Raw genomic sequence first — 23334 nt, forward strand, 5'->3', positions numbered from 1 at the left:
CCGTACTAGATGACATTTTATGGTTGAATAACTTAAATGCACTTTATTTCAGTACATGTCCATAACATACTAAAAGAGCTCTATTTTCACACACTTATCGTGTACTTAATATAAAAAAAATTATCGGTAACACTTTATAATAACTATTCGTTATAACTAGTTAATAGATAATTAATAAACTGTTAGTTAATGGGTTATAAATGACTTGTTAAATAACAGTTAATAGTTTGTTAATTATTTATAACTATCTGTTATAACTAGTTAATACATTATTAATAAACTGTTAGTTAATGAGTTATAAATGACTTGTTAAATAACAGTTAATAGTTTGTTAATTATTTATAACTGTGCCTTATAGATAGCCAATAGATAACTAACAAGCTGTTAGTTAACAAGTTATAAATGAGTTAACTATATTTTAATGATTTAGAACTATACCTAATAAATTAGTAATAGATCATGGACAAGCTGTTAGTAAATTACTTACTAAAGACTTGTTAAGTATCAGTTAATAGTTTATATATGTTATTGGGATGTTATTCTAAAGTTGCAACTATTCTTCATTTATTAACTGTTAGTAAATGAGGAATAGTTGCAACTTTAGAATAACGTCCCAATAACATACATAAGCTAATAACTAACACTTAACTAATATATTAACTCACACTTTACAGATCAGTTGTTCATAGTTTGTTAGTCATCTGCTAATACCAGTGAAACTTTGTATAACAGCAAATGGATGGAACAAATTCAAGCTACAGTAATTTTATGTGATATTCAAAATATACAATTTTTGTACCTCAACCTTGTTCCACCCATAGGCTTTTCTGTGTACTGTATTTTACCAAAGAAACTCCACATATGAAATGTTGAACATTGTGTTTAATGTATAGAAACACACATAATGAGCCATCACATGGCAGAACAGCAGTACACAACAGAATTTTCTCCCAACACAAATCACTGTTGTTTCCCTGATGGGATTAACTTTATGGCTGCTTTGTTGCCTGCGGTGCAGCAGACGGAGTGCGGCGTAGACTCCGTGACGCCAGTGTCTTCGCGCCGTTTTTGGCAAATGGTTCGGATAAAAGAATCTTTGATCTTCCTCTGAGTGTGGAGATTTGATCGTTACTTGTGCCTTGCGTAACTAAAATCCTACACCTATTACCAGATACAACAGTGCTGCACATGTATGGTATGTAATGTACAAACAAACAAAAAGTATCTCTTTTGTCTAAACACAATTTTTTGTGATGTAGATTTACAATCCCTTCACACACCACACAAGTCTCAATTTAAGTGCTAATTATTGCATTTATATAGTTTATAAGTTTACTTAAGTACCACAGCTGGAAAAAAAATACATACATAACTATATAATATATTTTTTTAATAAAATCAGTTTAATTTAAAGTTAATTTATAAAAGTCTACTAAGATTGAACTACTTTCTAAAGTATTCAAAGCACACTTTTCGAAAAAACCCTAATAAAACTATATTTTTGAGATAGAATACTTTATTTGAATGCACTACAAATCTATGTATGAGTGTATTTAGCATACTTTTTCAAGTGCACTGAAGTAGAAATAGACTTTTAATTAGTGTATTTATAGTGTGTAACTTTTACAATTTTATTTAGCACAAAAAGGAGGATGTAATGTACATCCTTGTGTTTAAGTATTTTTTTAGTGCATTCAAATATTTATTATAGATTTATTTTCCTGTCGTTTATCTCACGGTTCTGTTTTGTTTGTTTTTACACCACGTTTTTAGATGTGGCTGAATCTGGCCCAGGATCCTTCAGTCACTCTATGGTTTTCAGTGTGCTGGTGTTCTTGTGTGTGGCTGTTCTCATAACTGCACTTATCATATGGAGGAAGAGATGTGCTGCTGGTAAGTGTTCTGTACAATCCAGGGGCCCGTTTCAATAAGGAGGTTCAACTCTTGAGTTTAAACTTGAACTCTGCATTGGTTCACCCTGAGATGGGAAACGCATAGTTTTTGGTTTCAGAAAAGCTAAACTGACTTGCAAAATAATGAAGAGGAGATGGCCACACTTCCAAGTATTGGAAGAATATTAAAAGCCAACATGAAAAATAATATAGTTAATCTAATATAGTTAATATATAATAAATAAAGATGACCAAGTAAAATTTAACAGCTGTGGTGGTGGTTATGGCATTTGGTTACATTTGGTTTCTCCTTCTGTTCCCTTTTTTGTTTTTTCCTGTTTATTTGGACTTTGTCTATCTGTACATGTGTTCCAGCTCCTCGTCTCTGTGGATTTTACCTTGTGTTTATACAGATATGTGCCAAAAAATTATTAAAGTATATTAACAGAGTGTTAAGAGGAAGGGAAAAATGTGGCCAGAAATGTTCTACAAGTGACAGGGATGACCGAAGCCTTGAGAGGATTGTCAAGCAAGGGTGGTTACGAAATATGGGGGAGCTTCATAAGGAGTGGACTGAGGCTGGTGTCAGTGCATCAAGAACCACCACATACAGACGTCTGCATGACATGAGCTACAGCTGTAGAATTCCATGCGTCAAGCCACTCCTGAACCAAAAAGAACGTCAGAAGCATCTGTGCTGGACTAAGGAGAAAAAGTACTAGTCTGTTGCCCAGTGGTCCCAAGTCCTGATTTCAGATGAAAGCAAATTTTGCATTTCATTTGGAAATCAAAGTCTCAGAGTGTGGAGAAAGACCAGAGAGGCACCGAAGTCAAGCTCCTTAAAGGGGTCATCGGGTGCCACATGCACTTTTACAAGCAGTTTGAACTGAAATGTGCGTTAGGAGTGTGTGTACACAACCACCCTAGAATGACAAAGATCGGCCAGTAGTTTTCTTTTAATTTAGTCAAATAATTTGCCCCTTCTCATATCAAGCTGTTCTCAGATGCCTGTCGTTGTGCCGTCACACCGACAGAGGCCGCTCCTGCGATAGTTGATAGACAGCAGTGTTTTAGCATAGATCCACCCAGAGTCAGAATAAACTGAAGGCACTATCATTATATGAGAAGCTATTCGTATTCCTGTAATTGCCGAACTTCTTTGTAGGTGTCATCTTGTTCCGGCTGCAACTCTGGTTCAAGTTGATATGGTTGCACAGATTTGTTTTCAAAGCCTTTTGCGACCATTATTTCCACAAATAATACCCTCAACTGTTGTCTAGGCAACACCCCATGTGCGTTGTAATGACACGCCCCACAGAACTGAGGTGAAGCAGGGGTTCATATTTAAAGGGCCATGTACTGATATCGCTTGCTGAGAGCAGAGCCATTTTTTTACCAGGTAAAATTTGTGTTTTTTTACACTACCATTGATGATTTTTTATCAAAGTATATCACAAACTTTTCATTAGGACCCTAAAGCACCCAAAAAAAATGGGGGGGGGGGGGATACTGAAAGAAACTTTATGTTCTGGCTCCTGACCAGGTTAAGTTCACACAGTAAATTACCGCAGTAACTGACTCCGGGTATAAGTTACCTCTCTTTCAGAAACAGGCTTGACTTACCCTGCTTTCTTGGGTTTGACAAACCACCTATTGTGAAGTTGAAAACCCAGAGTTTCCTTCATTTCAGAATTAAAGGAACACTCCACTTTTTTTGGAAATAGACTCATTCTCCAACTCCCCCCGAGTTAATAAGTTGAGTTTTACCGTTTTGAAATCCATTCAGCCGTTCTCCTGTTCTGGTGATATCACTTTTAGCATAGCTTAGCATAGATAATTGAATCCTATTAGACCAATAGCATCACGTTCAAAAATGACCAATGAGTTTCCATATTTGTCCTATTTAAAACTTGACTCTTCTGTAGTTATATCGTGTACTAAGACCGGCGGAAATGCAAAGCTGCGAGTTTCTAGGCTGATAAGATTAGGAACTACACTCCCATTCCGGCGTAATAGTCAAGGAAGTTTGCTGCCGTAATATGGCCGAAGCAGGCGGAGTATTATCAGAAATGAGTTCCCAGCTAGTTTAGCATTTGCACATGTGCTACATGGTATTACTGCTCCTGCTTCAGCCTTATTACGGCAGCAAACTAATCAACTTATTAACTCGGGGGGAGTTGGAGAATGAGCCTATTTCCAAAAAAAGTGGAGTGTTCCTTTAACATACTCGGAGTTCTCACTTAACCTCCCTTCTGAAATGGGCCCCAGTTCATTACCTCTAATGCTTGAGTACAAAAATACACACATCAGTTCCTTTAGAGACTCTCTGTTTATCCTGATTTAATTGTGTCATTCTTATTTAGGACAAGGATCTGATGATTTGAGGAGTAAATACTCCCCTACTTCATGTGAGTACATTCTATTTTATTAAATATGAATTCAGCAACATATTTATTTTAAGACCAATATTAAAAATTTCATAGAAACAAAATATTATTTCCTTTATTTCAGCTTCTGTGCAAGATGAAACATGAAAAGTGAGTAAAGTCCATACAAAGATAAATGAGCTGTTGTTTTTATTTAAATTAGACTAAAATTTCAAGATTTAAAGCAAACAGAATGGTCTTTAGTGTGTAAAAAACATGCAAATTAACTCTCTAAGAGCATATGGTGCTTATGGAACAGCTGCAACATAGCGTTTTCTTTGGTTACTGCTGTAAACAAAGCGACTGTGCTGCTCGCCTATTTAAATTTTCAACGTAGGGTGCTTTTCACTGTGTGAAAGTGCAGACATGCGTATAATTTGACATACAATGAAATTAAATATAAAATACAACAACAATAAAAAGAGAATAGACAATAAATAAAATAGTAATAATACCTGTGGCAATAAAATATTGAGAAAAAAATAGCAATAAAAAGAACTATGAATATTTACACTCTTAATGGTTCTTTATTGGCACTGATGGTTCAATGAATAACCTTGAACATCCATGGAACCTTTCAAACACAGAAAAGGTTCTTTATAGTAAAAAAAGAGTTTATTTTGGATTTTTTAAATCTTTAAATTGGTTATTTTTAGAACCGTTCACTGAAAGGTTCTTTGGGCAACCAAAAATGGTTCTTCTATGGCATCACTGCAAAAACAACCTGTTGGAACCTTTATTTTTAAGAGTGGAAATCTGCTTATGTATTTGTATTGTGCAGTGCTCTGTGGCATGGTCAAAGGGCAAGAGTTAAAAAAGGAAGTTGCCTGGGTGATGGGTCAAGAAGGTGTCACGGTTCATGGATCTGCCGTGTTCTCTCGTCTCGTGATCTGTTGGTTTGTCATGTGAACGTGTGTGCTCGCTCAGCTGAGCTGCTAATCAGTCCGGCACAGGTGTTTTCCATTACCTTCAGCCCATATATACTCATCTCTTTCTCTCTTCCCTCGTCCGATAGTTCAACTGGATGTCACAGTGTTGGGTCTGTCTTCGTGTGTGCCGATCGTCTTTGTGGATTACTGTCGTGTTGGATTTCGTCGTGTCTTCGTTGATCACCACTAGGATTTCTCCACCACGGGACTCACACCACTTCACTGTCTGCCATCTAACCCCTGCCTCACCCAGCCGGGAAGATTTCATCATTGACTGTGTTTCACTTTCTGTTATCTTCAATAAATTCACTGTTCACCTGCAATTGCTTCCTCATCCTTTCAGTATCGTCACAGAACTATCGGACCATCATGGAAGCAGCAGGCACCTCACAACCCACCTTGGAGGATTATGTTCAGGACTATCTTTCCCGGCTGGAGAAACAGGAGAAGAGCATGAGCGATCTTGGTTCCGCGATTCGTGCTCTTGTGGGGCAGGTGTCCGAGCTAACCCAGCGTATGCAACAGCTGCAACTTCCCGCTGCGCCAGTCACGCCACCCACGCCGCCCGCCCCTCTCGCTTCGATTGGATCATCTGCTGCGGCTCTACCACCCGAGCCCCGCCTTCCCCCGCCTGAGGTCTATAGTGGTGAGCCGAATTTCTGCCGAGCTTTCCTCACTAAATGCTCTATGTATTTCGCACTCCAACCGCGCACATTCCTTAGTGAGGAAAGCAAGGTGGCATTCGTGCTCACCCTATTGACGGGGAGGGCGGCACTTTGGGGTACGGCGGTGTGGGAAAATCAAGATCCCTGTTGTGCCTCGTTTTCGGCACTCTCCGCCGAGATGAGGGTGTTCGACCGCGCGGACGTTGATGGATCTCCGACAGGGGGAGAGATCCGTCTCCGATTACTCCATTGAATTTCGCACCCTGGCGGCAGAGTGTCAATGGAACGAGGAGGCAGTGGGATAGGTTCCTGCATGGGCTGGCTGATCGCGTCCAAAAGGAGATCTACGCCCTGGATCTACCCGCCAACCTCAATGGACTTATCGATCTTGCTTTGCGGGTAGACTCTCGTCTCTCCCGAGCCGAGCGGCGTCCCCCTGGGGAGGGAATTCCACCTCGAGCCAGCGGCCGTGACGCGGTCAGCCAATACGACGAACACGAGCCCATGCAGGTGGGTCGAGCTCGGCTTTCTCGGGAGGAGAAGGAGAGGCGGAGATCCCAAGGTCTTTACCTTTAGTGCGGTGCAGGTGGACATTTTGCGTTTAATTGCCCAGTAAAAGGGCCAGCCCGACAGTAAATCTGAGGCTACTGTCGGGTGGGATCTCCGCTAAGAAGACCTCATCCAGCTCGACCTCCATGCTCCTCCCGGTTAGGTTAAGATGGCAGAATTTTGATCATCACTGCACTGCACTTCTGGACTCTGGGGCTGAAGGTAATTTTATGGACTACAGTTTTGCTCTTCATAATCATGTTCCTCTCTTTCCCCTCACTAATACCATCGCCGTCTCCGCACTCAATGGCCAGACTCTACCCAGGATCACTCACTCTACGGAACCCATCACTCTCACTGTGTCTGGCAACCACAGTGAGAGTATTCCCTTTTATATACTGGACTCCCCTCATGCACCTGTCGTTCTGGGACACCCCTGGCTAATCAAACACAACCCCCGGATTGATTGGCAGCTTAAGTCTGTGTCTGAGTGGAGCACTAAATGTCATGAGTCATGTCTTGTGTCTGCCTGTCCCTCTGTTTCTACCCCTATGTTTCAGGAGAAGGCGGTGGATCTGTGTAACGTGCCCGTAGAGTATCTCGACCTTCTTTTTTGTGGGGAAGAAAGACAGATCTCTGCGACCTTGCATTGATTACCGAGGGCTGAATAATATCACGGTAAAAAACACCTATCCTTTGCCGTTGATATCTTCAGCTTTCGAGAGGTTGCAGGGAGCGTCAGTCTTCACTAAATTGGACTTAAGAAATGCATATCATTTGGTTCGCATCAGGAGGGGAGATGAATGGAAGACCGCCTTTAATACCCCCAGGGGGCACTTCGAATACTTGGTCATGCTCTTCGGCTTGTCCAACTCCCCAGGGGTCTTTCAGGCACTCGTCAATGACGTGCTGCGAGACATGGTCGATCAGTTCATATATGTCTACCTGGATGACATATTGATTTTTTCTTCATCTCTCCAGGAACATGTGCAGCATGTTCGGCGAGTGCTTCAGAGGCTGCTAGAGAATGGGCTTTTTGTTAAGGCAGAGAAATGCATTTTTCATGCACAGTCTGTTCCTTTTTTAGGGTACATCTTGTCGGCTGAGGGAGTTCGTGTGGATCCAGAGAAAGTTAAGGCTGTGGTGGATTGGCCAACTCCAGATTCCCGTAAGGCCCTGCAGATGTTTCTGGGCTTTGCCAATTTCTACCGGCGCTTTGTTCGCAACTTCAGCCAACTAGCCTCGCCTCTGACCGCCTTGACCTCCCCCAGAACTGCGTTCAGGTGGTCAGACGCAGCGGAAACTGCGTTTGCCAAACTGAAGAGCCGCATCGTTTCGGCCCCCATTCTAGTAACCCCTGATCCATCACGTCAGTTCGTGGTGGAGGTTGACGCGTCAGAGGTGGGGGTAGGTGCAGTCCTGTCCCAGCGTTCGGCCACGGATGACAAGATGCATCCTTGCGCGTTTTATTCCCATCGTCTGTCACCTGCTGAGTCAAATTATGATATTGGTAATCGAGAGTTGTTGGCAGTCAAATTGGCATTGGAAGAATGGCGTCACTGGTTAGAGGGGTCGGGGGTACCTTTCATAGTGTGGACCGATCATTGCTAAAAGATTGAACTCTTGGCAGGCTCGGTGGGCATTGTCTTTCGGATGTTTTAACTTTACACTTTCGTACCGCCCGGGTTCAAACCCAATTCTTTATCGCAAATTTTTGACCACTCCGATCGCCCGTCTACTCCTGAGAGTATTTTTCCAGAGACGCTTATCATTTCGACTCTCACATGGGAGGTCGAAACGAAGGTTAAGTCAGCCTTAGAAGGGGTAACGCCTCCGGTCGCTTGTCCACCGAACCGTTTATTTGTGCCAGAGGAATTACGGTTCGAGGTTATTCAGTGGGGACATTGTTCTAATGTGGTTTGTCACCCAGGAGTTAATCGAACTGTACATATGGTCAAGCAACGATTTTGGTGGCCTCTCATGGCTTGTGATGTTCGCAGTTTTGTCTTGGCTTGCTCAGTTTGTGCCATTGGTAAGACTTCTAACAGACCTCCTGATGGGCTCCTTCAACCACTGCCGGTCCCTTCGAGACCCTGGTCCCACATCGCTCTAGATTTTGTCACCACCCTCCCGCCCTCTCAGGGCAACATGGTAGTTTTGACCGTGGTGGACCGGTTCTCGAAGGCGGCCCATTTTATTCCCTTTTCAAAATTACCCTCAGCCAAGGAGACAGCGGTGACTGTAGTTGACCACGTTTTTCGGTTACATGGCCTCCCGACGGACGTGGTCTCCGACAGGGGACCCCAATTTGTGTCCAAATTTTGGCAATAATTTTGTAAATTATTGGGGGCAACTGTTAGTCTCTCTTCGGGGTTCCACCCTCAGACAAATGGTCAAACTGAGAGAGCCAACCAACATTTGGAGAGAATGTTGCGATGTATCATCCACGGGCCTATCACCATTTGAATGTAATTTAGGGTACCAGCCACCAATTTTTCCTAGTCTGGAATCCGAAGTTGCGGTTCCCTCTGCCCACGCCTTTGTTCCGCGAGACTCTACTCCAAGTGGGAGCGCGCACCAAGGCCTAAGCTGATCGCCACCGGTCAAGGCCTCCCGTATACGTCGTCGGTTCTAAAGTGTGGCTTTCTACAAAAAACATTACGCTCCGATCCGTGTCGAATAAACTTGCTCCCAAATTCATTGGCCCATTTTCTGTCACCAAGATCATTAGCCCGGTGGCAGTCCGCCTCAAACTTCCTCCAGTATACAGGAGGATTCATCCCGTCTTTCATGTCTCCAAAATTAAACCCGTGATTTTTGCACGTATTAACCCGCCAACCCCGGTTCCCCCACCGCCGCGACTCGTAGACGGGGAGACCACCTATTCGGTCAATCGCATTCTGGACTCTAGGCGGAGGGGACGCGGATACCAGTACTTGGTGGACTGGGAAGGTTACGGTCCGGAGGAGAGAAGTTGGGTGCCTGCCAGGGACCACGCCCTTATTGATGATTACAATCAACAGGTAAGGGGTTCTGGGAACGTCGTGGGACGTTCCTAGGGGAGGGGGTACTGTCACGGTTCATGGATCTGCCGTGTTCTCTTGCGATCTGTTGGTTTGTCATGTGATCGTGTGTGCTCGCTCAGCTGAGCTGCTAATCAGTCCGGCACAGGTGTTTTCCATTACCTTCAGCCCATATATACTCATCTCTTTCTCTCTTCCCTCGTCCGATAGTTCAACTGGATGTCACAGTGTTGGGTCTGTCTTCGTGTGTGCCGATCGTCTTTGTGGATTACTGTCGTGTTGGATTTCGTCGTGTCTTCGTTGATCACCACCAGGATTTCTCCACCACGGGACTCACACCACTTCACTGTCTGCCATCTAACCCCTGCCTCACCAGCCGGGAAGATTTCATCATTGACTGTGTTTCACTTTCTGTTTTCTTCAATAAATTCACTGTTCACCTGCAATTGCTTCCTCATCCTTTCAGTATCGTCACAGAAGGATTTTCCTAGCCCTTTTTTTCGATAATCCTCTCAGCAATTCTGATGGCCGAGTAAAACTGGGTGAGCAGCTCCTGTGGCATGTCGAACTTCCTCAGGAAAGACAACCTCTGCAGGGCCATTTTTTGCAGTAGATGGACAAAGACTGCACCATATTTTTCTTGATATTTATTCAATTTATACCCAAAAATGAAAATTCTGTCATCATTTACTCATCCTCATGTCGTTACAAGTATGTATGACATTCTTTAGTCTGTGGAGCCTACAATATGTTTTTAAAATTGTATTGTTATGTGCCTGTAAGTAAAATGAGTTTATAACTGGTTAGTTTTGGATTTATATTTCTGATTTATTGTATTTTTATTATTTATGTTAATATTATTGTTTTCCGCATATTAAAAATGACAAAAAGTTCAAACTGCTTCTGAAAACGGAGACAATGTCACATACTATTAGCAAGATGGCATTAGATGGCATTGTCATAATCATTAAATCTATCACCATAGAGACTGTGGAATACATGGTTACATTTCAAATTTGTAAGAGATATATAATGTGAATTTACAAGATGTAGAAGACATTGTGTTGTCACCATACCAATATTTCAGTACCAATGCCAATAAAATTTCACATTTCTCAGTATATACAGAACAGGCCATTTAAAATGCACGCGCGAAGTAAAGTGGTCTCGCATGACGCCGGTGTATTCTGAGGGATCTCAGAAAATACATTGACACAGGAAAGACATGATCAGTAGGGGGCAGTCATGTAACGCACTGAACTGAAGTGGCAGCAAACATCGCTGCAAGCTAAAAGACTCGTTTGTACGGTGACCTGAAAATTATTCATTATTCATTATTTCATTATCAGGGAAAAACAAGGCGAATATAGTTCCAGGCAGCTCTGGACCACTTTAAATGTCTGTATCACTTCGCCACACAATTTCAGTTATTTCAAAAGTCATTACAGTCTAAAACAGCAAGATAACCAAAACCCACAATGACACTGGCTAGATGGCTGCTCTGTAAATTCGTCGTCATCAGTTAGGAACCTAGGCGTCCTATTCAATAGCAATCTCTCCTTTGAAAGCCACATTTCTAGCATCTGCAAAACCGCATTTTTCCATCTTAAAAATATATCGAAATTACGACCTATGCTATCAATGTCAAATGCTGAAACATTAATTCATGCGTTCATGACCTCAAGGATAGATTATTGTAATGCTTTATTGGGTGGTTGTTCTGCACGCTTAATAAACAAACTCCAGCTGGTCCAAAATGCAGCAGCTAGAGTTCTTACTAGAACCAGAAAGTATGACCATATTAGCCCGGTTCTGTCAGCACTGCATTGGCTCCCTATTAAACATCGTATAGATTTTAAAATCTTGCTAATTACTTATAAAGCCCTCAATGGTTTAGCTCCTCAGTACTTGAACGAGCTCCTATCGTATTATAGTCCTTCACGTCCGCTGCGTTCTCAAAATTCTGGCAATTTGATAATACCTAGAATATCAAAATCAACTGCCGGCGGCAGATCATTTTCTTATCTAGCGCCTAAACTCTGGAACAATCTACCTAACACTGTTCGGGAGGCAGACACACTCTTGTCAGTTTAAATCTAGATTAAAGACACATCTCTTTAACCTGGCTTACACATAAAATCATTAACACATTTCTATAATTCAAATCCGTTAAAGGATTGTTAGGCTGCATTAATTAGGTCAACCGGAACCGAAAACACCTCCCATAACACCTGATGCACTCGTTGCATCGTAAAAAGAATGGCATCTACGCTAATATTAGTCTGTTTCATTCTTATTCCGAGGTCACCGTAGCCTCCAGACCCAGCCTGTATCCGGATCAGATGGTCACTCCAGTCCCCCGGATCCAGTCCGTACCCAGCTTAGATCATGGATCACCACCTAGAGATGACTTCAATAGCCGTGGATGTCAACCAGATGAGCTCCAAGGCGGATCATCAATAAAGACCTCGCCAACCTTGACGGCCATCGGCACTACACCACAGGATCCTGATGAGTTCTCTACAATCAGACATTGGTACAAACTGTTGTTTGGTCTGGCCAGAGGAGAACTGGTCCCCCGACTGAGCCTGGTTTCTCCCAAGGTTTTTTTCTCCATTTCTGTCACCTGTGGAGTTTTGGTTCCTTGCCACTGTCGCCTCTGGCTTGCATAGTTGGGGACACTTTCCAGCGATATCGTATACTATTTGAACTGAACTGACGATGATATCACTGAATTCATTGATGAACTGCCTTTAACTGAAAATTGATTGTTACAATAATGCGTTACTTACACACTATTGTGCTGTTTAAATACTGTGCAGTTGCTTTGACACAATCTGTATTGTAAAAGGCGCTATATAAATAAAGGTGACTTGACTTGACTTGACTTGACTTGACTTGACTGGCCAAACAAACAAACAAATAAATACAGTAAAAAAGATAAAAAAGAAAGATTATTTTCCTTTTTTGGCCACAAAATTACATTGTTTACTGTACGGAAAGCTTATACTCTGTTTCTCCCTTACAGACGCACACACATAGTTTTTGCACACACGTTAACATACACGCTAATGTTGTTAGCGCTGCTCTGATGATTAACATCTTAAAAACGACATGACATTTCTCACAAGCGAGGGAACAACGCTACTGTTCCTGAAGAAAATTAACTTAAAGTTTTACTATTAGTAGAGACACTGCTGCTGATAATTTTTTAGAGACACACAGAGAGGAAATTCATCAGCTTAATCTATCTCTCTTTCCGTCTGTCTGCCTGTCTGTCTAAACTTCATTAATAACTGTGTGAAGTCTGCTCTCAAGGGCTCAAGCGTCGTTACTAGGTCTAAAAGTACATTTTGTAATTAGCAACGGTTGTGATTAAGATCAAGATTAAGATGATTAAAAAATTATTTATACTCACAATAGCATTTTAAGGACAAAAAATGGACGAATGCCATGACGTATATCATCTGATCGATGTCTTGAGGTGTGGTAACTGTAGTATAAGCAGAATAACTGACTTTGGTCTGTTGAATTGGTAACACTGTTGGGGAAAATTCATAAGGGGTGATTTTTATGCTTATGTGAGACATTTTAGAATACTGGAGATTGTGAAAAACAACAGGTGGTAAAGTGATGACCAGACTCGTCTGTAAGAGGGCCTCTGCCTGTGTAGGGAGTGACAGAGAGTTGGGGACTCTATGGCGCCTTAGGGTGACCTTTAGGGTCGCAGGAGGCCTAAAATATAGGCAGAGGAGGCCTGGGAGGGATGATCTATAGAGATGTTTTTCTGTCTTCCTGTCCTTATGGGAGAACACCAGCTGTTCTTAGTTTGTAACCTTGAGTGTGCAAAGAGATATAAAAGTGGAGGAAAACTCTTCTGCCTTTGTCACACTCGGGCAGGGCACTGTATCTGTTTGACTGTGAACCTTTCTTGCAAGAAATAAACCTTTAAAGCATTAATCGATTTGTCTTTATTGACGGAGAGTCTCTAAACAGGAATTTCCTCGACAACACTTTACAATAAGGTTCTTTAGTTAGCATTAGTTAACCACATTAGTTAACATGAACTAATAATGAACTGCACTTATACAGCATTTATTACTCTTTGTTAATGTTAATTTCAACATTTACTAATGCATTATTAAAATCTTGTTAACATTTAATTAATGCAGTGTGAACTAACATGAACAAACAATGAACAACTGTATTTCTGTTAACTAACGATAATAAAGATTAGTAAAAACAGTAACAAATGTATTGCTCATGGTTAGTTCATGTTAGTTAATACATTAATCAATCAGTACTACTTTTTAAAGTATTGTGTCATCATTATGGGACTTCATTTTACAGTGGCAGTGATGAGGTCCAATCCAGGAATTCATCAAGCCAAAGTGGAGGACATTGTGGCTGACACCTTAAAACATGCTTCGGCGAGGTGTCAGAATGTAAGCTTCTTTTTTAGTTTGATCTTCAGGGTCCTAAAATGTCATTTTCAAGGATTGAAATGTGCTTACATTTTGATTATGATGTTTGTAAGAATGTTAGTCATTTTATTACATAGTTAGGCTAAACTTTTAACTCATTTCAATAAAAAAAAACAATCAAATTGAACAGAAGGACATAATTAAATTAAAGTGAAATGATTGTGAATCATTCCAAAATGTTTACATTCAAAGGTAGATCGCGTCCTTCTTCTGATTGAGGTAAATATAAGTCTTATTTCTCACAGCGCCTAACCAAGATGAACTTGAAAAGTTTATTAGCTGGGAATATACCCTAATTTGACTAGAAACAATGGAGACTGGAAATGCGAAGCATTCTTTCAGTTAAGAGTAGGACTTACTTCCATGTTCAGGAAAAATGTCTATATCTGGTGTTGTTGTGTGTTGCTAGTATTTGTTAATGTCTGTCTTTTAGAGATTCACATTTTTCGATATAAATGCCATGCATTACTGCAGATGTGTTTACATTTTAATCCTATAATAACAGTCCTAAAGATGACATACTTTATCTTTCTTTTCTGAATATCGTATAACGGCAAGTGTCTTTAATTAAAATTAATTAAGATTGTTTAAAGGAATGGTTTAAAATGAAAAACAGCTTTTTAAGAAAATTTCAGTAAACCATTTATTCTTTCTCCTTGTGTCATTAAGGATCCAGCTTTTTGGCAGTTTGGTAAGGAATAGTTCATCTGCTACTTTGCACTGTCACTTCTGGTAGAGATTCATTGATCTTTTGTTATTAGTTTATTTAATGTAATACAAATGTATACTCAAAATGATTTTACTTGTTTCACTAAGTATACTGTTTAGTTAGAATTGTGATTAAAACTATGTTGTTTTAAATTTTAATCTGAATATGTCAAAATGTGTTTAATGAAGTGTTGTGGACTTTGTTTCCAACTCCACTGTTATTGGACTGTAAAGTAAAAATATTGTACAAGATTTGTTTTGTATTAAGTGTTTTCAGTTAAAGATATTCAACAGTATCAACGTTGGTATTTTATTAAATGTTATTTTTGGTGTTTTTGTTTATGCAGGACAGTCCAGAAAGCACACAAGTGGGGGAGAGAGGACAGCATCAGAAAGGACCCAGAGCTGGGACTCTTTCAAAGATCACCTGAAGCACAACCATGATATATGCACAAGACTGTTGTTTTTATCAGAATTTGAAGAAACATTTTGGCTTAAAATAATAAATACATTTCATTTAAGGTATTTCCTACATAAAGAATTTTAAGGCAATTGCTTTTTGATCCCTTCACCACGACATGGTTTCTTGTTGCAGATTCGGTAACACTTTATTTTGATGGTCCCCCTATAGATCATCTGTTGACTATAAGTTTCTTTGCAAGTGCAAATCTACTTACTGTCATCAGGGCGGTATCTGTAGATTGTCTATTAAATGTACTGTATCAGTCATTACAATGTCTATAACATGTAAGCAGCTATTAAACATTTGTTCAGTAAAGAGTTATCAATGTGTTATCAATTTAAGTTGTAGATGTTCAACAGCATATTAGCAAACATGCAACAAATCCTAAACAAGTTTTCAGTACCTTTATACAGCAAAGTAAGAGCGTTTTAGTAGTCAGCATGTAGCTGTTAACCAGCTTATCAACAGACTGTCAGTACACATTCAGTTGTCTATAAGTAGCAACACAAGATCATTTCAAATGAAATTTAAACATATATAAGGATACTTACTCCTGATCTTTTGCTTTTGCAAGTATTTTCAAGAGTGCTCTACTAACTGTTTGTTGCATAGAAGTTACCTTTTAGTAGACAGTCATTTTACTTTGAGGTGCATTCATCTATTCATCTGTTGTCACATTTGGCCCATCAAAATGAAGTGAAAATCTAAGAAATGCTGTTGAATGACATCACAGACAGCATAGCAGCTAGTCAGTGGATGTTCAGCAGACATTCTATAGACAGTTAGTACCGACACTGTTGAGTATTTGATTCAAAATTAAGTAAACAGCAACACCAGAGTACAACTATAAATCTGCCAAATGAGAAATAAATAAGAGTCATCAGTTTGTCCAACCAACTGCTTTTAATGAACTTCTGTCAAGGAAAAAATTAAAATAACAGACAAGTGAGAAAAACGTAACAAAATATTGGGCCTGTTTTCAGAAAAATAAAAATGTTTTTGTAACAATAAAATGTTCCCTTCAGTTGAAACAGCACTGTTGCAAATACTGAACACAGCAAACGTATTCTTTTTTTAAACACATCACTTATTTAGAGAAAATGGCAAAAGTGATCCTTTCTTTTTCATCGACAGCACCTTTTTTTGCACATCCCCTACAATGTATTCTCTGCACTTTTGAGCAAACTCTGCTAACTTCCCTGGTGTGAAACTGATCCTGCTAAACTGCTCCCTGTCTGCAAAGTACAGCTCTGCGATTGGAGCGAGCTGGGCCACTGCATTCCGTGAGACACCTTCTCTTTGGAAGGCTTTGGTCATGGTTGCTCCACGTCTTGTCAGCTTTACCAGCCTTTTATAGCGATGTATGACATCACGTATATTGTTAGCTGAAAAACAAACAAAAAAACAAAAGTGAATACTTCAATGATTCCCCCAACTATTATTTAAGAAATACAGGGCCATATGTTTCTTTGTCTTCTATAGAAAGTTTTTAAACCGAGTGAATTTTAAAAGTCAAGAACATTGTGCCTGCCTTCAAAAAATTTACTGACAAGGATATTTTTCTCAATTTTGCAGGGTTTATTTTTTCCAGTCTAATTAAAATGTATCTTATCAATTTGTAAACTGGGGTACTAAGAAAAGAAAAAAAGTATTCTGCTCTTGAGACCATCTGCTTAACCAAACTCTTCCTTGTACAGAAAGATCTATGACTTGAAACCTGTCAGTACTTGTCAGTATACTGCATATACTATTGAGTTCAGTCACTCTGAACATATGAATTACCCTAAATCTAATTGGTGGTTTACTTAATGACTTCAATTACTTTCTTTTCATTCACAAATCCATTTTGACTAATACAAATGACTTCCATCCCCAAAAGTATTATCGTTTTATTTTCAGTTGTCTAGAAAAATATGGAAGAATATGACAGCGTTACAGTGCCACGTAAAAAAAAAAAAAAAAAAAAAAAGATTACGAGATTAAAGTAAAATTTCAAGAATAAAGCGGAAGTGTTTTGAAAATAATCACAAAAAAAACAAAAAAGTTAAGAATATATTTTATAGCCCATTGCATATACTAATGGCCTGAATTAGGAGCATCGGGAAAAGTTCCAAAGTCTCAGCTTTCAAATTCTATAAGTTTTATAGCAAAATAACAATGTCTTACAATCATGAGTTTTTCACGCTCTTTATTTATGGCGGGACAATTCACCTGTATTCACCTCAGATTAAGCGGCATGTGAATCAATAATTTTCCTGTTTACAATGAGACATTTGTAACATTACATTAGGCTATACTGTTTTTTTTTTTTCATACCTTCTGATGTTTCTTTACATTTATATTGTGATATAACTTGAAATAAAGAGGAAAACACATTTATTTAATGACAAAACTGACATAATTTGAAAGCTGACCTGTGTTATAGCTATTAAAAGCAACAAAGCACAAAATTATTGCAATTCTACAATAAGAAACTGATTTACGACGTTAAATATTATTTCCATGTACTAATGAGTTGGAATCCACTTCAACCTATAGGCAATAATTTAATGAAACAAGTATCTCATTGTAATCAAAAAGATGATTGATTCACATGAATACAGTGATCTGTCCGCCAGTATGAAAAACATTATTGTAAGACACATTGTTTTTATTTAGCTATAAAACTGACAGATTTTGAAAGCTGAAACTTTGTTTTATATTAAAAGTACCAAAAGCACAAAGCTTATTGCTATTATTGAATGGCTGGCACACTACAAATAATAAATGTAGACAAAGATGTGAATATTATTTCATACTGTCTCTTCGAGTAGGAGCGGTTCTATGGTAGGGATGGTTCGATACGTGTATCGGTACCGTTCAGTTCTCGGACAAATTCCAAATGGAAGTGATCATCCCTATCACCTTTGTGGGGGACTTAGGGCACGTGCATGTCATAATGTAGTCGTTTGCAATGCACTTGGCGAAGGGAGCGATGTAATTTCCTCATAATTATCTTCAGCTGGGATGTTTACGTGACAACACAGCATGGTCTCTGTCAGAAGATGTCGCTGTTTTAATGTCATTAATGTCTTTTTACTGTTAGCATAACTAAGCGAATCTGCTTAGTGCTGACAGACACGGGTGTGTTCGACTTGAAGCGGCGCTGCAGCGACCGATCTGTGTATGACATCAAAATACTGCGAAAGCGCTTGACAGCAGATGGTTCCATATTCTCGTTATAATCACTCTCGCGTTGCTCTGATGTCATAAACCGATCGGTGCCTGCAGCGCCGCTTCAAGTCAAACACACCCGTGTCTGTCAGCACTAAGCAGATTCGCTTAGTCCCCTCACAAAGGTGATAGGGATGATCACTTCCATTTGGAATTTGTCCGAGAACCGAACGGTACCGATACACGTATCGAACCATCCCTAATCTATGGTGTGTGAATATCCATGGCTTAGCCCAGAGACATAAATGTATGTATCAGAATACACAAGATACACTGTAAATATATATTTTTTTCATATTTTAAAAAGTTACATTGGCAATTGTTTTTGAGAGACAAGTATAATTAATTATATTTTGCACTTACAAACGTAGGTAATAATATAAGATTTTACATTTAAAACACAGAAATATGAAATGTTCGGGAAAAAAAATCCTAATGATACTTTTAAAAATTAGACTAAAATTACCAGTATGTGGCAGCAAGTTGTTAATTCATTTAATTTGTTTAGTTCAAAACGGTTGATTCATTCAGGAACAAAGTAAGAAAAAAAAAGCAAATGCATTCAGTAACGAAACACTGCTGTGTGCAGAGACACACAACATGGTTTTGTTTACAACTACTTTCGCAAAAAGATTATATTTTCTATATGATTTAAACCACTTAATATTAACCTCTTGTTTTTTTATTTTGTTGCTCTGACACACAAAGCAATCTGTTCATATAATCGCTCTAAATTGTGTCCTAGAAAGTCTGCACATATAATACCATAATTAAAAATCTATATTTGTTGCTATACAGCAAATAATACAGTTAATAATCCCACATATATTCAAATCAATTCCGGGTGGCCTGGCAACTTCTTCCGGTGCTCCCAATCCAGGCTATTTGCATGAGTAATATAGGCAATACTGTAACTTTAATTGCTACTATTTTAATTCTTTTAATTTTGACTTTATTCTCGAAACATTTAGACTTTATTCTTGTAATGTCTACTTTATTCTTGAAATATTTCAAGTTTATTCTCGTAATTTTGACTTTATTCTACAAATATTTTGACTTTATTCTCAAAATATTTCGACTTTAATCACGCAAAGTTAGGGTTTTTATTTTTTAACATGGCACACCGTCATAGAAGAATACTTATCTGCATTGCAAAAAAATTAAATAAAAGTAACTATGATGTGAACAGAAAAAAAACCATAAAAAGTGGACAAAAAAAAAAACATAAAAAGACAACTGTGTGTACCTCGTTTTATCTTGTCATATTCATTCTTCTTGCTCTTCTTCTTGTTCTTCTTATGTTTTTTGTGTTTGTTTTTCTTGGTTTTGCTTTTCTTTGTTTTTCTTCGTTGAGGAGTCTCTTCTGAACTTGAACTTGAAGAGTCAGAAGAGTCATCACATGAATCTTCTGTCACTGATGACTCTCCATCAGTTGATGTGTTCCCATCACTTGATAGGTCAACAGCACCAGTTTCTTTATGTGCCACTGATGTACTAGGAATCAGGTCATCTGAATGAAGAAATATAACAAAGTATTGCATTACAAATGCAACATAGAATTTCGGTTTGCTTTTACTGTCATTGCATGATGCATAAAATTAAATGGGTAACACTTTACAATAAGGTTCATTAGTTAACATTAGTTAACCACATTAGTTAACATGAACTAATAATGAACTGCACTTATACAGCATTTATTAATCTTTGTTAATGTTAATTTCAACATTTACTAATACATTATTAAAATCTTGTTAACATTAGTTAATGCAGTGTGAACTAACATGAACAAACAATGAGCAACTGCATTTCCGTTAACTAACGTTAATGAAGATTAGTAAATACAGTAACTAATGTATTGCTCATGGTTAGTTCATGTTAGTTAATACATTAACTAATGTTTAACTAATGAACTTTATTGTAAAGTGTTACCATTAAATGAAGGTGCACTATTCAAAACAGTTCTGAAAATATCTAATCTAAATGATTTAATATTTACATTTACTTATTTATCAGACGTTTTTATATAAAGCTACTTAAAAATGAAGACAATAGAAGCAAATAAAACAAAACAAATATTAATATATAATTTTATACGTATTGTAATGTATGAAATATATTTATTAATATATAGATTATACAACAAATATGTTGAGTTGTTACTTTGCTGTGCTGAAAGCTCCACTACTTGCTGCCGAAGCTCGCTGTTCAAGGCTTCCAGCTCAGTCACTTTATTTTGTAATACTTCCGCCTTGTTTTGCCACATCAGTATTTCTTGCTTTATTGGCTTCATTGTAGTCAATGGAGCTAAAACAACAACAAAAACACAGTTATCACTATTATACAGTTTTCCATACTAATAAGTTTTCCATTCATGTATGGTTTGTTAGTATAGGATGACATTTGGCTAAGATACAACTATTTGAAAATCTGGAATCTGAGGGTGCAAAAAAATCTTATTGAGAAAATTGCCTTTAACATTTTCTTAGCAATGCATATTACTAATCAAAAATTAGGTTTTGATATATTCACGGTTACCCCTTGGAGAACATGCTAAATGTTAATAATTTTAACAAAATAAGGGATCATGAAAACTGTACTTCACAAGACAAAATAATAACTGAATTTATTTAAATGGCCATGTCCAAAAGTTAACATACCCTGGAATCTTTATACTGTGTGTTGTTTCCTGGATGATCCACAACTGTTTTTATGTTTTGTGAAAGTTGTTCATGAGTCCCTTGTTTGTCCTGAGCAGTTCATCTGCCTGCTGTTCTTCAGAAAAGTCTTCCAGCTCCTGCACATTATTTGTTTTTTTTCCAGCATTTTCTGTGTATTTAAACACTTCCCAAAAGTGAGTGTAAGATTTTGAGATCCATCTTTTTACATTGTGAACAACTGAGGAACTCAACTATTACAAAAGGTGAAAACATCTACTAATATATAAGATGGCAAAAAAATGCATTAAGAGCTGGGGGTGTAAACTTTTGAACAGATTTTATTTTCCATTTAGTATTGCACTTTAGAAGCTACATAAATATTTACATGTCTCAAAGAAGACAATGTATGTACAATTTACCCTTATTATCCAATTTAAAAGGTTTACGCTCCCCGGCTCTTAATGCATTGTGTTGCTTTCTTGAACATCAGTGAATGTTTTCATCTTTTGTAATAGTTATGTATAAGTCCCTTAATTGTCCTTAGTGTAAAAAGATGGATCTCAAAATCATACATTCAGTTTTGGAATAGTTAAATTATGCAGATGCTGCTGGAAAATCAAAGAATGTGCAGGAGCTGGACAGAACTAAATAAAAATAACATGCAATTTTCATGACTCATCTTATTTTGTTAAAATTATTAAGACTTTGCATATTCTGAAAGTGATATGAGCACAACTGTGTAAATATATAGTGGTGGCCAAAATTATTAAAATGATTTATTAATAATTATTTTCACCAGCTAAAATGTTTTTAAGTTACTTTTTATCTTTTGCAGTAGTGTGTCAGTAGAAAATATGAGTTTACATTTACAAAGTTACAAACATTCATTTTGCCATTAATTGTAATAATCCACTGAGAGTCACAACAGCCAGTGCTCCACACAGAGATCTGATCTCATCACTATCCAGTCTGTCTGGAATGACATGAAGCAACAGAACAAACTGAGACAGACTAAACCCAGAAGAACTGTGGCAACGTCTCCAAGGTGCTTTAAGAGACCTACTGTACCTGAAAAACTACATTACTGTTATAATTTTTAGGCACTTGTGTTCAATCAACATTTGGTGTGACCATCCTTTGTGTTTAAAGCAGCTTTTGCCCTTGGTGCATTGTACATAGTTTTTCAGGGAGCTTTGCAGGTAGTTCTCTTGAAGCATCTTAGAGACGTTGCCACAGTTCTACTGCAAACTGTCTCAGTTTGTTCATATCACACACTAGATGATGATGAGATCAGATCTCTGTGTGGAGCACTGGCTGTTGTCAGGCTCCTTGTGCAAACAAAAATCTCATTGGATTATTACAATTAATGGTAAAATTATTGTTTAGAAATATAGTACTATTTGGCTTACCTTCATCCTCTACACTTTCTAAGTTGCGTTTTTTCCGGGTGTTGTAATGTGACATCTACAAAAAATAAAAAAATAATTGATTGATCAAATTGTTTTACATAGCATGCATGCAATCAGTGTAGAAATCATTTCAGAGAGTGGCAAAATGCTCAAGACCATGGACCAGTTGTGGATAGTCTTACGAACTTGTCTGACCAACTAGCAGTTAGTTAGCACTTAATTACTTGTTTGTCATAAATTTGACAAACATTTTTATGCAACTGGCTTAAAGTTAAGACCAGTATAGGTAAAACAATATAGGTGACTAACGTTTAATACTAATATAAGCAGTTCATGCAACAGCCACCAGATCTTCCAGATTGATGATGAAGTGACCAAGTTTAATTTCCCCCCATGTCATTGTTATACTTCTAATATAATAGTTAGAAATAGTTAATCTATTAACTACAAGTGACTACAATATACGTTTAAACAGACCTAACACATTTGTATACATGTTGTTTTATAGAAAACGTCAATAAAGCTGATTACTTTTCACTTGCAGGACTTCATAAACACCGAGTCAAATGACATAACATGTTAGCTCTAAGTCAAAAACCTTAATAAAATACCTTTTTTTCCACAGTTGTTACGTCTGGAGCTTTTGATTACACCGTACGGTAACGTTAGGTCAAAATGAACAAAAAGATCCACTGGGCCGCAAACCTGAGCAGTCTTCCTCAAGAGGGCGCTTGAGAAATGTCCGTTACCTTGTGACAATGCCATTGGTTCAGTCGGGAAAGAAAAACTACAAAATATATAACAATACAAATAAACTTCACTATAATTTAACAGTAATTAAATATTACGAAATACAAACGGCATAGAGTAACGTTATATATAGAGATTAAAAAAAAAAAAAATCCCGAAACAAATG

The 23334-nt window shown here is 38.1% G+C and overlaps 2 protein-coding genes across 2 annotated transcripts in view; one reads left to right on the forward strand and one right to left on the reverse strand.

The window, feature by feature from the left end:
- Positions 1–13444, forward strand: part of LOC141325655 (DLA class I histocompatibility antigen, A9/A9 alpha chain-like) — a 26147-nt gene extending 12703 nt beyond the window's left edge. The window contains exons 5-8 of the mRNA XM_073834420.1: positions 1774–1893; positions 4256–4300; positions 4404–4429; positions 5334–13444. Coding sequence (XP_073690521.1) covers positions 1774–1893; positions 4256–4300; positions 4404–4426 — 188 coding nt within the window. The 3' untranslated portion in view covers positions 4427–4429; positions 5334–13444. The remainder of the gene's footprint in view (positions 1–1773; positions 1894–4255; positions 4301–4403; positions 4430–5333) is intronic.
- On the reverse strand, positions 9972–23058 carry LOC141326028 (uncharacterized). Its single transcript, XM_073834735.1, has 5 exons — positions 22419–23058; positions 20513–20656; positions 19599–19862; positions 16277–16524; positions 9972–10073 (listed from the first exon to the last, which is right to left on the reverse strand). The coding sequence occupies exons 1-5, from the start codon at positions 22471–22473 to the stop codon at positions 9972–9974; spliced, it is 813 nt and encodes a 270-aa protein (XP_073690836.1). The 5' UTR covers positions 22474–23058.
- Positions 23059–23334: the final 276 nt, after the last annotated feature.

Source organism: Garra rufa, chromosome 2 (assembly GCF_049309525.1).
Source record: "Garra rufa chromosome 2, GarRuf1.0, whole genome shotgun sequence".
In the NCBI taxonomy this organism is placed as follows: domain Eukaryota; kingdom Metazoa; phylum Chordata; class Actinopteri; order Cypriniformes; family Cyprinidae; genus Garra; species Garra rufa.

Bases quoted from the DNA above. Each gene is read 5' to 3' on its own strand.
- LOC141326028 (XM_073834735.1), bottom strand. From the start codon at position 22,473: ATGTCACATTACAACACCCGGAAAAAACGCAACTTAGAAAGTGTAGAG. The intron at 19,863-20,512 runs GTAACAACTCAA...TTCTTCATTCAG, and splicing joins GGAGCTTTCAGCACAGCAAA to ATGACCTGATTCCTAGTACA. The intron at 10,074-16,276 runs GTGCTGTCGATG...ATGGCCCTGCAG, and splicing joins TAGGGGATGTGCAAAAAAAG to AGGTTGTCTTTCCTGAGGAA.